Source organism: Vipera ursinii (assembly GCF_947247035.1).
Source record: "Vipera ursinii genome assembly, chromosome: 7".
NCBI lineage: Eukaryota > Metazoa > Chordata > Lepidosauria > Squamata > Viperidae > Vipera > Vipera ursinii.
In genome coordinates this window covers 21,536,635-21,551,519 of record NC_139521.1, presented here as the reverse complement: position 1 = coordinate 21,551,519, position 14,885 = coordinate 21,536,635, and the positions used below count along the sequence as shown (strand labels likewise).

The window sequence follows — 14,885 nt, the reverse complement described above, 5'->3', positions numbered from 1 at the left end:
GAATTCTGCTAAGATTGACCAACTTCTCAAGCATTTGTGTCTGTAGAGTGTCTTTTGTTTTTCAGAAACTGAAGAACCAGGACAAACCACCAGCATTGTTCATCTGCCTTCTGAGGTGATGCTGACTATTTTTAGCTACCTTAGCCCTCAAGAATTATGCCGATGTAGTCAAGTCAGCACCAAATGGTCACAGTTAGCGAAAACAGGATTTCTCTGGAAACACCTTTATCCTGTGCATTGGGCTAGAGGTAAGAGGCTGCGCACTCAACCTTTTTTTAGCACCCTAATTACCATTCTTAGTAATTTGTAGTTATTTAAACTTGATTAAAAAAAACTGCTATGACTAAGCATTATTATGTTGTACAGATGAACTAGTTGATTCATGTACAGCAGCGTTGAAAAAGTAGATTTATACTTATTTACCTTGAGCTTATAGTCGTCACATTGTACGCACAGTCATATGATTGCAATTTGAGTGCTTGGCCATCAGCATGCTTTTTTGCATAGTTGCAGCATCCTATGCAGGATCACATTTGCAATCATCACAGCTGGCTTCTAACAAAGTTAACAGAAGCCAGCAGAAAGTTACAAGTCATAGTCACATGACATCACTCTTCATAACTGAGGAATTTGCTTAATAGCTGCAGCTGTATCATGTGGGTCATATGATGGTGCACTGAATGACCATGTCACATAGCTGTAGTTGCCAGTCTCAGTTGCAGTTGTTAAATGAGGATTGCCTGTATTTCCTTTGTATATCTCATTGTTTAATGTTATCTAATTGATCTAAATTATGCTCAGTTGCCGGATGTCTGCCAACCACATTTAACACTTCATTCAATTTCTTTTCTTTTTCTTTTTAAATAAATCTTTATTTACATTTCGTGTTAAAAACACACCATACACCAACAAAGACAAAAAAACATTTACAATATACAAAAAACGAAGAAATCAAAAAATTGAAAACCATTTCAAAAATTTCAAATTATATCTACTTCTAAACTGACAATTATATTCCACTCATTAAATCTCTTATAACTATCCAACTCCAAAGCTTATTCATTAACAAAAACTACATCACTTCATTTTTGACCAACCTCTAAGCCACCCTCATTTCTTTAATCTTTTATCCATCCAAATATACCATTTATTCCATGATAGAAATGCTGGTGTCTCTTCTTTACCCTTCAACTTCTTGGTCAATGTGTCTGCTTCTGCACAATCAAGTATTTCCTAATTATAGCTTCATCCGGCGGGGTATGATTTGCCTTCCAAAATTGAGCATACCCCATCCTCGCCGCTGTTAAGATATGTAAAACTAAATACTATATTCCCCTCTTAATATTTCCAGGTCTGAAGCCAAGCAGATACGTCTCTGGTTTAAGATCAACTAAACACCCTGTAATTTCCTCTATACATTTTTGAATATCTAACCAATATCTAACCACTTCTGGATATGTCCACCATAAGTGATAATATGTGCCAATCCCTTTACCACACTTCCAACAATTGGCTGACAGTCCGGGGAACATTTTGGAAAGTCTAGCTGGAGGGAGATGCCATCTATAAAGCATTTTGTATATGTTCTCCTTATATGACGTGGAAACCACCAGCCTCATATTAATCCACCAAATCTCTTCCCATTTCTCAAGTGGAAGTGCATAACCAAAATTCTTCCCCCAGGCAATCATCACATCTTTTACCACCTCCTCCCCTACTACCCTAGTTAGCAAGAATTTATAGCACTTAGATATCATCTATCTAGACCGGGATGCCTTGCGCACAGTCACTCATGCACTCGTGACCTCCCATTTGGACTATTGCAATGCTCTCTACATGGGGCTGCCCTTGAGGACTACTCAGAGGCTCCAGCTGGTGCAGAATGCAGCCGCGCGAGTGGTGGTGGGGGCTTCCCGATACTCCCATGTAACACCTCTACTCCGTGAGCTGCATTGGCTTCCGGTTGTCCTCCGGGTAAGATTCAAGGTGCTGGATATGACCTATAAAGCCCTAAATGGCATGGGTCTGGGTTACTTACGGGAGCATCTGCTGCCGGCATCAACTTCCCTTCGTCCACTGCGCTCCCACAGAGAGGGCCTCCTTAGGGTGCCGTCAGTCAAAGAGTGTCGACTGGCGGCCCCCAGGGGGAGGGCGTTCTCTGTGGGCGCGCCAGACCTTTGGAACCGTTTACCAGTGGAGCTCCGGACGGCTCCCGACCTTCGCTCCTTCCGACGTGACCTAAAAACATATTTATTTGAAGAAGCCGGCCTGGTCTGATGGGTTTAAGGGTATTTTAACGTTTTGTATTAATCTATTGAATTGGGCTATTGTATTTAATATTTTTTTTAATTTTTATATATTGTATTTTATTGTATTGCCCTGTACACCGCCCTGAGTCCTTCGGGAGAAGGGCGGTATAAAAATTAAATTATTATTATTATTATTATTATTATTATTATTATTATTATTATTATTATTATTATTATTATTATTATTATTATTATTATTTTATTGAAAAGTTTTACAATACATTTTTTTAAAAAGACAAAACCCCTCCCAACCCCCTCCCCAACTCTCCCCAACACCTCCCTCCCCTCCCCCTCCCCCCTCCCCGACTTCCCATAGCTCAATACAGGGTATAAAAATACAAACAATCATAGTCTACCTTATACAAACAACAATAAAATATTAAATCTATCGCACTTTAACTCTTATAAAATAACTACAAGCAATTTAAATATCACATCAATACTTATTCAAATGCTAGATGAAACTTTTTAGTCACATATTTATTCTGGATATAATCAATCCATCTTCTCCACTCCACAATATATATCTGTTGCGACTGATCTTTCAAGTACACTGAGATCTTTGCCATTTCCGCCAGATTGGAAACTTTTAAAGTCCATTCTTCTATAGTCGGCAGTTCTTCCTTCTTCCAATATTGCGCTACTAAAAGTCTCGCTGCCGTAATTAAGTTCAACATCAGCTTAGTGTCCACAACAGTAGTATCAGTAATAATGCCCAGTAGAAACAATTGCGGAGAAAACTTTATCCTTTTCTTAAATATCTTTTGCATATTCCACCAAATTTTAATCCAAAAAGCTTTAACCTTTTTACAGGTCCACCATATATGAAAATACGTTGCATCTTCACCGCCACACCTCCAACATTTGGGCTGGCAGTTCGGATACATACTTGCTAATTTTTTAGGATCTAAGTGCCACCTATAAAACATTTTATAAAAGTTCTCTCTTAAATTTTGAGCCTGCGTAAATTTTACATTTCTCACCCAAATCTTTTCCCAAGTATCCATTGTAATGACTTCTTGAAAATTCTGAGCCCACTTTATCATACAATCTTTAACAAGTTCTGTCTCTGAATCAATTTCTATCAATGCAAGATATATCCTTTTAATATGTGCTTGACCTTGATCTCTAATTTGTTTTACCAAATTTTCATCAATCATTGAAAAACCAATTTTCTGGTCTTCCTTCCACCTGGCCTGTAATTGCCCATACTGAAACCAAGTTTGTACAATCTTTTCTTCTCTTAAAATATTATATGGCTTTAATGCCATACATTCCTTTCCAAACTTAAAATTTCCTTATATGTAGTCACATCATGTTTAAACCCAACATTTATATTTTCTATTGCGTGTTTCGGTATTGCCCATATAGGTATCTTATAATTTAACTTGTGTCTATACTTTTTCCAAACTCGCAACAGAGCATACCTTAAAACACATTATCCACCTTCTTATCATACAATAAATATGCATGCCAACCAAATAACAAATCATGGCCTTCAAGATTTAGTAATCTCACTTGTGTTAAATTAAACCAATCACTTATCGCTGACAAAGCAGCAGCTTCATAATATAATTTAAAATTAGGCATTTTAAGACTACCTCTCTCACGCGTATCCTGCATAATCTTAAATTTAACTCGTGGCCTTTTCCCTGCCCAAACAAATTTATTAATACCTTTTTGCCATTCCTCCAACTTTGAATCCTTTTTAAGTATAGGTATCATTTGAAATAAAAATAAAATTTTTAGCAAAACATTCATTTTCACAGCTGCAATTCTTCCCAATAAAGGTAATTGTAATTTTTTCCAACTATCTAATTCTTTTTGTACTTTTCCCCATAACTTTTCATAATTATTTTTATATAACTTTACATTTGAGGGTGACAAATATATCCCCAAATATTTAACCCTTTTAACTATTTCAAATCCCATTAGCTCTTCTAAAACAGCCTTTTGTGATACTGTCATATTCTTAGACAACATTTTAGTTTTTTGTATATTAACCTTAAATCCAGAAACTTTCCCATATTGCATTATTATCTCCATCAATTCTACAACTGAATAGTCAGGCTGAGTCACTGTAACAACCAGATCGTCTGCAAACGCCCTCAATCTATAATCCTGGTCTCTAATTTGAATTCCCTTAATTTTGTCTGAGCCCCGTATTTTAATCAATAATATCTCCAATGTTAAAACAAATAATAAGGGTGACAACGGGCACCCCTGCCTTGTACCCTTTTCAATGTTACATACTTCAGTCAAACTATTATTAACTATTATGCGGGCTGTTTGCTTTTGATATAATGCCCTGATTGGTTGTAAAAATTTATCCCCAAATTTCATTTTATCTAATACTTTCAACAAAAATTGCCAATCCAATTGATCAAAGGCTTTTTCAGCATCCAAGAAGATCAACGCTGCAGGGATCTGATTGTTTCTTTCCAAAAATTCCAACAAATCTACTATATGCCTCACATTGTTCTTTATTTGTCTACCACTTATAAACCCAGTTTGATCACCATGAATTACTTGTTGCAATACCCTCATTAGTCTGTTAGCTAAAACTTTAGCAAATATCTTGTAGTCCGTGTTCAAAAGTGATATTGGCCTATAATTTTTTACTTGGGTGACATCCTGGTCTTCCTTCAGAATCAAAGAGATAAAAGCAGTTTTCCAAGACGGAGGTACCCCTCCTCCCATTTGAATTGTCTGAAACAATTCCCTTAATGGCTTCACCATCTCTAACTGTAAATTTTTGTAATACACCGCAGTCAATCCATCCATACCTGGCGCTTTGCCCACTTTCAGTTGTTTAATTGCTGAAAAAATTTCTTCCTCAGTTATCAGTTGGTTCATCTCTTCCTTTTGTTCTTGCGTAAGAACAGGAATATTAGCTTTCATCAAATATTCATCAATATCTGCCTCACTAATCTTATCTCTAGCGTACAACTTAGAATAAAATTCAACAAAGGTCTTTTTGATAAGACTCTGCTGGTACACTACCTTACCCTTGTGTTCTATTCTATCTATATTAGAAGCCCTTTGCTTCTTCCTTAACCAATAAGCTAGCCATCTACCTGGTTTATTGGCATTACAAAAAATATTATGTCTAACATACCGTAAGTTAGTTGCCACTTGATCAGCCATCAAGTTATCAAACTGTCCCCTTAATAAATTAATTACCTCTTTAATCTTCCCATCCGATGGATTCAAAATTAAAGCCTTTTCTTTTTCCCTAATTTCATTCTCTAATTCTTTCCTCCTAAATTCCAAGTTACGTCTATATTTGTTGTTCAAATATATTAATACACCTCTCATATAAGCTTTACTAGCATCCCAGACCATTTCAATAGAAGTACCTTTATGCATATTAATTTTAAAAAAATCCTTCATCTTTTTTTTACACTCTTCCACATTTTCCTGATTTCTAAACAAATTTTCATTTAAACGCCAGGAGCGCCTATCCCTATTATCTTTTTCTATCTCTAACCATACTGGACTATGATCAGACATAGTTCTTGGACAAATCTTAATCTTCTTAATCCTAGAAAAAAAGTCATTAGTAATTAATATGAAGTCAATCCTGGAAAAAGATTGATGTCTATCAGAGAAAAAAGTATAGTCCTTTTCTTGCAAATTTCTTTCTCTCCAAATGTCTCGCAATTGCAAATCGTCCTTCATCTCAAAAAAAGATTTAGGCAGTTTAGCATGACTTGGGGTACTTTTAAAAAAAACCCTTTGTCCATTTGTACATCCAAAACGCCATTCCAGTCCCCCATAAAAATACAAGATTTATAATCCCACTGAGTAATCTTGCTGTGTAATAAACTATAAAAGTTTGCTTGTTGTTGGTTAGGAGCATATAATCCAACTAAAAGCGTTTTCTTGCCTTCTATTAACAGTTCAATTATAACATATTTTCCTTGTTTATCTGCTTCAATTAAAGCCGCTGTCAGAGTATTCTTAACATAAATAACCACTCCATTTTTCTTATCAGTTGCAGAAGCAATAAACTGTGTGCCCAACCTTGAGTTTATCAAATACTTTTGATCCGTGGCTCTAATATGTGTTTCTTGTAGACAAATAACATCATTCTTAATTTTTTTTAAATATTGAAATACTTTCTTTCTCTTCTGTGGTGAATTTAAGCCATTAACATTCCAGGTTAGAAACTTTGTCACCATCTTTCGCGACCTGAAGCTTTTGGAGCGCTTCTTCCAAAATCACCTGCACTCTCTTAGGTCGCGCTCCTCCCACAGCTTCACTATAAGTAAGTTTTGGAGGTGCCATCATGACTTTCTGCTGTTCTTGTTCTTGCTCTCGTCTCATTCGTCTCGAGGCAGCACGTGTCATTCTCTGATCTCTAACCACCTCCGACGATACTGAAATTTGATCCACTCCTGAAACTTTCTTTTTCATCTGTGTTGTTCCTTCAGCACCTTGTAAATTCTCACTGCGTGATTGAGACTCTCCCTCACCATTCTTGTTTGTAGATTCCAAAAGTAGTATGGGTACTGCTTTTAAAACATTGGTATAAAAATCACATGCCTGCAGCACTGTAAGAAGACGATGTCTCATGCCTTCATGCATCACCACCATACCCACTGGTATCTCCCATCTGAACTTAATATCACGTCTTCTTAATTCTTGTGCCAAAAAAGCAAATTCCTTCCTTCTCTTAGAATTCTTGGAGGGATCTCTTTTAAAATCAAAACTTCTTGTTTAGCAATTGCAAATTTATTATTGTAAAAGGCTTGAATAACCTCATTTCTAATTGCACTCTTTGTAAAATAAACCACCACATCTCTAGGTAATTTCCTTTGTCTTGCAATCCATGAATTAACATGGAAAATTTTGTCTATATCCTCCATAATTGCTTCTGCTGGTCGCTCCAAAACACCTTCCAAAGCCTCGGAAACTATTTTTTTCAAATTTTCTTTAGAATCCTTTTTTAAGCCTCTAATTCTCACAGCGAACTCCATCTCATGGTTCTATACCAAGGTCAAATCGTCGTCAATTTTATCCACCACATTTTCAGTCTCTGTCATTTTTGCATCTAATCTGATATTATTTTGGCTGAGATCTTCCACTCTCTCATCCAGGCGCTCTATACATACAGCCATGCCTTGAAATGCAAGTAAGATGTCTGCCCTCATTTCAGTAAACCTCTCATCCATAAGATCAACTAGTTGTTGAGATTGCTTTTTCAAAGCCTCTTGCAAAACATCCTGCAAATCTTTAACTGTAAAAGTAGGTGCAGGTGCAGGTGCAGTGGGGGGGGGCATTAAGGCTTGTAACGAAGATTGCTGCACCGGAGAAGCCCCCACACTTCTAGGAACTTTTGAAGATTTGGCAGCCATTTTCACCCACTATTGCCTGCTACGCACTTTCACTTTCATCAAACTCCACAAAGTCCACCGAGTTAAAGATCATAAATTCACTTTCACCTGATTCTTCTGTATCACTCTACCTGCATCCAAGTTCTCTAAAGTTCTCTCTTGCTTGTAGGGATGGTTGCTGACGCCCTGCTCTGCTCCAAAAGCCCGGAGCAGAGGCGCCCCGCAGTCCGGAGCAAACTCAGGCTTCGGGGGGGGGGGGCTCAATTCTTCAGCTGCCAGAATTTTACCTCTGGCGGCCCCGGAGAGCTCTACCCCTACCTGGGCGCTCACCCCTTCCTCTTCTCCCGAGGAGCGGGCTTCCGAGCCGTCAAAACAGCTGATCGGCGCTGTTTTCGGCGGCTCTACGGAGACGACGGGGCTGACAGCCAGAATGGCTGCCTGCGGCGAAGCCTTGCCACCCGGAAGTCTTATTATTATTATTATTATTATTATTATTATTATTATTATTATTATTATTATTATTATTATTCCTTTCTCCGGACCCAGCAGAATCTTATCTAATTCCTGCAGATTCAGATAAATACCCCTTCCTTCCTTATCCTTCTTACACCTTGACTGAATCTGCAGGTAGGCCCACCACTCCAGTTGAAACCCTTGCTGAGCCAGATCTTGTCACGTTTTGAGTTCTCCCTCGCTATCTAAGAGTTCTTTGTAAGTTGGTCTTCTTCCCTTCTTGAGTAGGGTCGGATGGGTCAAGGCTTCCAAGGTTGATAACCAACATGGAATTTGCACATAGTACTTGGCCCTTATCTTATCCCAATTCCGAATCAGTATATCCCTTATGTAATGACGAGTAAACTGTTTGCTTGGAGGAGTACCTTCCCGCCAAAGAGCAGCATGACATCCCTGCAACAAATCGAATCCTTCCAAACTGAACAATCGATTATTCCTTAAACTTATCCATTCCTTGCCCCAAACTAAAAGGGCAGCCTGATAGTAAAGTTCCCAATTTGGCAGGCCAAGGCCCCTTCTTTCCTTAATTTCTTGCATCATTTTTTTCCCAATCCTGGGCCGTTTCCCCTGCCATACGAATCTAGAAACTACCCCCTCTAACTCTTTTAAAATTTTCATCAAAAGTTTAACTGGTGCTGTCTGGAAAAAAAAATCCATTTCAGCAAAATATAAGATTTCACCGTGGCTACCCTTCCTAATAATGACAACTGTATCCTACGCCATTTTCCCAAGTCCATTTTTGTTTGTATCAGTAATTTAGAATAATTATCCTCCCTAATACTTGAACATCTTCCCGTCAACCAAATTCCTAAATATTTCACCTTCTTCACGATTTTAAACCCTGTAATGTCCTCTAACATCTGTTTACTTCTATTCAAAAGATTTTTCGTTAATATATTCGTCTTATCTTTATTTACTTGTAGACCGGCCACATTTCCAAATTCCTCAATCCTTTTTAGTAATTCCGTGCTGGATTCCAGAGGGTTTTCCAAAACAAACACCATATCATCTGCAAACACCTGCAGTTTATAAATTTGATCTTTTATCTGAAGCCCGGTAATCTCCTCATCTTTCCTTATTATTCTTAATAGGGGTTCTAAAGTTAAAATAAAAAGTGGGGAGAGTGGACAACCCTGCCTAGTGCCCTTACAGATATCAAATTTGTCAGTTAAATTCCCATTTATCAACAATCTCGCTTCCTGCTTAGTATAGATTGGTTTAATCATATTACAGAATTTAGCTCCAAACTCCATATGTTCCAACTGACACATTAGGAAATCCCAATTAACCCTATCGAATGCTTTTAGAGCATCGATAAATATTAAAGCTAATTGTTTATCTGGTCGGCTTTCATAATACTCCAGAACATTTAATATAATTCTGAGATTATCCTTTATTTGTCTAGTGGGAAGGAACCCATTCTGGTCTGTATGTATGAATTAGTTTAAGTAATTTTTTAATTATCAGCAATTATTGTTGCAAATATTTTATAATCTGAATTAAGAAGGGATATTGGCCTATAATTTTTAATATGCTTCAAAGGGGAGTCATCCTTAGGGATCAAACTAATATTTGCCTCCAACCAAGTTTGCGGGACTATAGCCTTATCCAAAATTTCATTAAATAGATCTTTCATATGTTTTCCCAGTGCTTCCACTAATACCTTATACAATTCTGCAGGAATTCCGTCAGTGCCTGGGGTTTTTTGACATTTCTGTTGTCTTACTGCTTTTTCAATTTCTGCTATTCTTATGTCCTGATCTACAAATCTTAAGTGATTTAAATAGGTGCCATTGATTTTTATTCCATCTTTTTATTTATTTATTTATTTATTTATTTAATTAAATTTTTATACCGCCCTTCTCCCAAGGGACTCAGGGCGGTGTACAGGGCATATAATAAAAATACAAAACTACAAAAGTTAAAATAGAATTAAATTAATGCCCACGATAAAACAATAAAATATAGCAATATTTAAAACCCAAATTAATTCCCCATCAGGCCAGGCCAGCTTGTTCAAATAGGTGGGTCTTTAACCCGCGCCGGAAGGAGCGGAGATCCGGTGCCATCCGGAGCTCCACCGGCAGCTGATTCCACAAAGCCGGGGCGCCCACAGAGAAGGCCCTCCCCCTGGGGGCCACCAGCCGACATTCTCTGACCGGAGGCACCCTGAGGAGGCCCTCTCTGTGGGAACGCACTGGGCGGAGGGGAGTTGACGCCGGCAGCAGGTGATCCCCGAGGTATTCCGGACCCATGCCATGTAAGGACTTAAAAACCATCACTAAGACCTTGAACCTCACCCGGAAGACAACTGGTAGCCAATGCAGCTCACGGAGCAAAGGTGTAACATGGGAGTACCGGGAAACTCTTTTGCCCAATCTAGTTTGCAAAATACTTCTTCAAAGGAAATTGAATGGCGTGTTAAATGTGGTTGCCAGGCTTTCAGCAAATTAAGCATAATTTTCAAGAACAACCTCCCCCTATGCCTGAAGAGAAAAGTTTTCGATTAGTTTGTGCTACCTGCTCTAACATATGCCGGTGAAACATGGACACTAACCACACAATTGATAGAAAAGCTATCAGTGGCACAAAAAAACCAGGGAAAGACACATACTCGGAAGTACAAGACGAGATAGACCTGCACATGGATTAGAGTACAAAGGAAAGTATACAATATCATCAAGAGAGTAAAAGAATTGAAATGGAAATGGGCTGGTCACATAGAAGAAGAACTGATGGCAGGTGGACCAAGGCAGTCATAGAATGGATCCCACTTGATAAAAAGCATCCACAAAAGAAACCTAAAACAAGATGGATCGGCGACATCAGCAAGTATTGTGGGCCCAATTAGCAAAAGAAAGCTCAGGACCATATTGGTTGGAAACATGAAGAAGAGGCCTTCATCCTGCAGTGGATAGACAATGGCTAAAATGATGATGATGAGTTGATCTAAATAGGATTTCATGGTGTGAAAATTACTGTAATTAGTAATTGTCAAACTTGGATTTGCTAAGCTCTCTAGACTTGGACCTATACAGATCACTGTATTATCTTCAGTTATACATGTAGAAAACTATAAACCAGTATGAGTTGAATGACCTTAAAGACAAAACCCCTGCTTTTGAAAATACAGCATTTATAAATGTAGGAGTTTTAAAACCCAGTTTATTCCCTTTTTAATTTTATGAAAATGATATCAATCTTTATTGAACTATGTAGATATTTGCTACTTTATTGAGATTTTTTACCCCCCCCTTTTGTTTTCATCTCTAATAACAAACCTGAAAAATATTAACATTTTCTGATAGACAGTAAGCTCTTTATCTGTTTCTAGCAACTTAAGGGTTGAGTATGCACTGTGTCTGGGAATTGTTTGTGGATGATTCAGCCACTAAAGGATTTATAGACTGGAAAGATATTGCGATACTCCAATTTTGCATGTACTACTTTAAAAACCTGTACTGATAAGAAAGCAGTATACAGTTTTTTAGCCTTTCTCCTATGACCCTTTTACATATCCATGATCTGCTCTTGGTTGTAGACAAAATGACAAGGCTTCTTTAATGAATTAAATTTCTGATTGACTGATCAGGAAATTGGTCCCATGGCCCACCAGGTGATCTTGATACGGAGCCAGATGAAGAATGGGTGAAAACCAGGAAAGATGAAACTCGGGCTTTTCATGAATGGGATGAAGATGCTGATATAGATGAATCTGGTAAGCTTCTGCCTTCTTCAATTTTGTCTGTCCCAAAGATTTGAACATTGAGCATTGCACTTTAACCTCATAGTATACTTCCACAAAAATGACCAGTGGTGAGAATTCCAGCTGGAATATTGATCTTATGTATGGTGTCTGTTTTGGAATGGCTACATGGTCTGCCAAGTTTCCTTACCTGGCCCATTTTAAAAAACTGATGCCAGCAACAGTATGTTGAGGTTGACATTAAGTAAGATTTATCTTGGCAAACCATACTTTAGATCAGCTATTCCTAGCCTGCTTTTTCCTGTATTAAATCAACAGTTCCCAGAATTTGCACACTCACACCAGTTTGAAATTCTGGGAATTTTAGCCTCAATATACAGTATCTGGAAGGATTAGGGAAGGTTAAATTAAAATGATGCTAATGATCTATAATGACCATATGGAAGTTTCCCACTCCTTTCTGCAAATAAAAACAAAAGTTTTGCAAATGTTTGCTTAACTGCAGTTTGGTACCATGGTCAGGTTCGCACTTTAAGGCTTAGTATAATGTGAATTGTTTGATTTTGGCTGTGTGTTATGTGTTAGCCAGTTTGGTACAATGACTAAGACTGCAGGCCCCGACCTTTCTGGTTTGGTAGTCTGGCCGGCGGGGAGGGGGGAAAGTGGCAGGTGTGCCTGTGCACAGCTCCATTGCACAAAGGGTGCGTGCATGTGCCCACTGCTCACACAAATGGAGCTTTGCATGTGAGTGTAGGCACCCGCCACTTATACAAATGGAGCTGCGCATACCACCCACCACTTGTGCAGCCCGGTTCTGAATTAGCCATGCCTCAGTAGTGGGCTGTGGTCCAGGTGTTGGGAACCTCTAGCCTAAGGTGCTGGCCTAGAAACCAGGAGATAATGAGTTCTAGTCCTCCTGTAGGCATGAAAGCCAGCTGAATGATTTTGGACCAATTACTCTTTCTTAGCCCAACCTACCTTACAGGGCTGTTGTTAGGAAAATAGGCAGAACTATTAGGTAGGTTCATCACCTTGAGTATGTATAATATATGTATATAAGCTGTTTGTTTTTTTTTCAGGCAGGAAAGTCATGTCCCATTGAAACTGTCTCTGCATACAATTAGTAGTACATGTATCACTGATTGAAACATGCTAGCTTAGTACAATACGAATACTGAACTTGGACTAATACTAACATTTAGGTATGATTTGGTTAGTTCAAACAAAACACAGCAAATTGATCCAGGTGACAGAATAAACTGCAATTAAGTATAAACTTCAGGTTTTTTTCTCAATACAGTAGTTTAGACCGTTCACTTTTACTTTAAAATGTTTCTTCTTATTTTATTTTAAATAGAAGAAAATGGAGAAGAATCTTTGGCTATCAGCATTGTTCAGAAAGAGAAAAACTTACTTCAAGGCATAATCCATAACATTCTGCCACGTGTAGGCTCGTCAGTGAAAACGTTTGTACTGGCATACAGTTCAGCCATATCTAATAAAATGGTACAGTATATACCACAAGCGATTCTCTAGAGTGTAAAAGTATCCTGAATGTGTTTTTAAAATGTGTGCCACCTGTTATTTGTAGTTGGCATTTAAGATGAACTAATAATATACAAAGGAAATACAAGTCAAAAAAATGTTTTGCTATTTTCTGCATTCCTTTTATAATTCAGGCTTCTTAAACTATTTTTAATGTAGGTCAGACACATCTTGGAACTTTGTCCTAACATGGAATACCTTGATCTCACTCAGACTGATATTTCTGATTCTGCATTTGAAAGGTTGGTAGCTTTTATTTTAAGTAGTGATCTGTATATGTGAGAGATTGGTTACTTTGTTACATGTTATCATTCCCAGAACTTACAGATAGTCCTTGCTTAACGACCATTAGATTATTTGAAGTTAGATGGTGTTGAATGAACAGTGGTTGCAACCAATCCATGAAGCTATAGTACAACTGTTTCAGCGCCCTCACAACCATGTGATCAAAACTTGGGTGCTTGGCAACTGGCCTGCATTTAGGACTGCAGTGTTTGCTTTTCTCTACCTTGCCCAGCTGACATTTACCAACTTCCTCCTGCTGCTGGCCTGGATACACGCCTTGGACCAGGATGCATCCCATGGAGGCATGAAGTGAGCAGGATAGAGTGGTGGAGACTTGTCTTCCAAAAGAAGCTTCCAAGGAAGTAACAGGATAGAATTGGGAGTTCACACAGGGCAAGAGAAACATGAGGTTCCCCCCTAACAAAAGGAGAGTTTTGGGAAACATGTTGGCAGTAGGGTAAATGGCCTCTGCAAAGCTTAGTACAGCTGCTTCCAAAGATGAATCTTCACTTTAATGGCAGCTCCAATGAAGTGTTTGTGTGTGCATATCATTGGAGGTAATTTGAAGAGTAAGTACACTGGGCATTCTGGAAGATGTGGCTGCAGAAATGCCGGAAGCCTTGCTGATGCTAATATTTTGCAGAGCTCTCTTTCAGAGGCTTAACAAAGTCCTGCTTTATAACACGTTTTCCCAGCATGTTAGTCAAACAATTATTGCTGATTTAGAAAGATTCTCATTTAGAAAATAACAATCATGGTAGGATTCCTATTTGATATTGGTTTGATTTGATTTGATTTTATTAAATTTATATGCCGCCCTTCTCCCTGAGGACTCAGGGCGGCTCACAACCATAAAAATTAAAAAACATAAAGTAAAAAAATTAAAAAAGAATTAAACAATAGATGCAATAAATACAAGACAATTTAACCCAGTAAAAAGCCTAATTAAAAACTGTAGTCAGTCCAGGCCCGCTTATTGGAACAACCAGGTCTTCAGGTCATGGTGGAAGGACCGAAGGTCAGGGGCCGTCCGCAGCTCCGGGGGTAGTTCATTCCAGAGGGTCGGCGTGCCCACAGAGAAGGCTCTCCCCCTGGGGGTCGCCAGCTGGCATTGCCTGGCCGATGGCACCCTGAGGAGGCCAACTCTGTGGGAGCAAATCAGGCAATGGGAGGTTGACAATGGCAGCA

The 14,885-nt window shown here is 38.5% G+C and overlaps 1 protein-coding gene across 1 annotated transcript in view; it reads left to right on the top strand.

Annotated features, from left to right (window-relative positions):
* FBXL5 (F-box and leucine rich repeat protein 5) overlaps positions 1-14,885 on the top strand; it is a 62,482-nt gene that overhangs the window by 20,365 nt on the left and 27,232 nt on the right. Inside the window, exons 5-8 of the mRNA XM_083366911.1 lie at positions 66-248; positions 11,754-11,879; positions 13,225-13,373; positions 13,572-13,654. Of these exons, the coding sequence (XP_083223037.1) occupies positions 66-248; positions 11,754-11,879; positions 13,225-13,373; positions 13,572-13,654 (541 nt within the window). The remainder of the gene's footprint in view (positions 1-65; positions 249-11,753; positions 11,880-13,224; positions 13,374-13,571; positions 13,655-14,885) is intronic.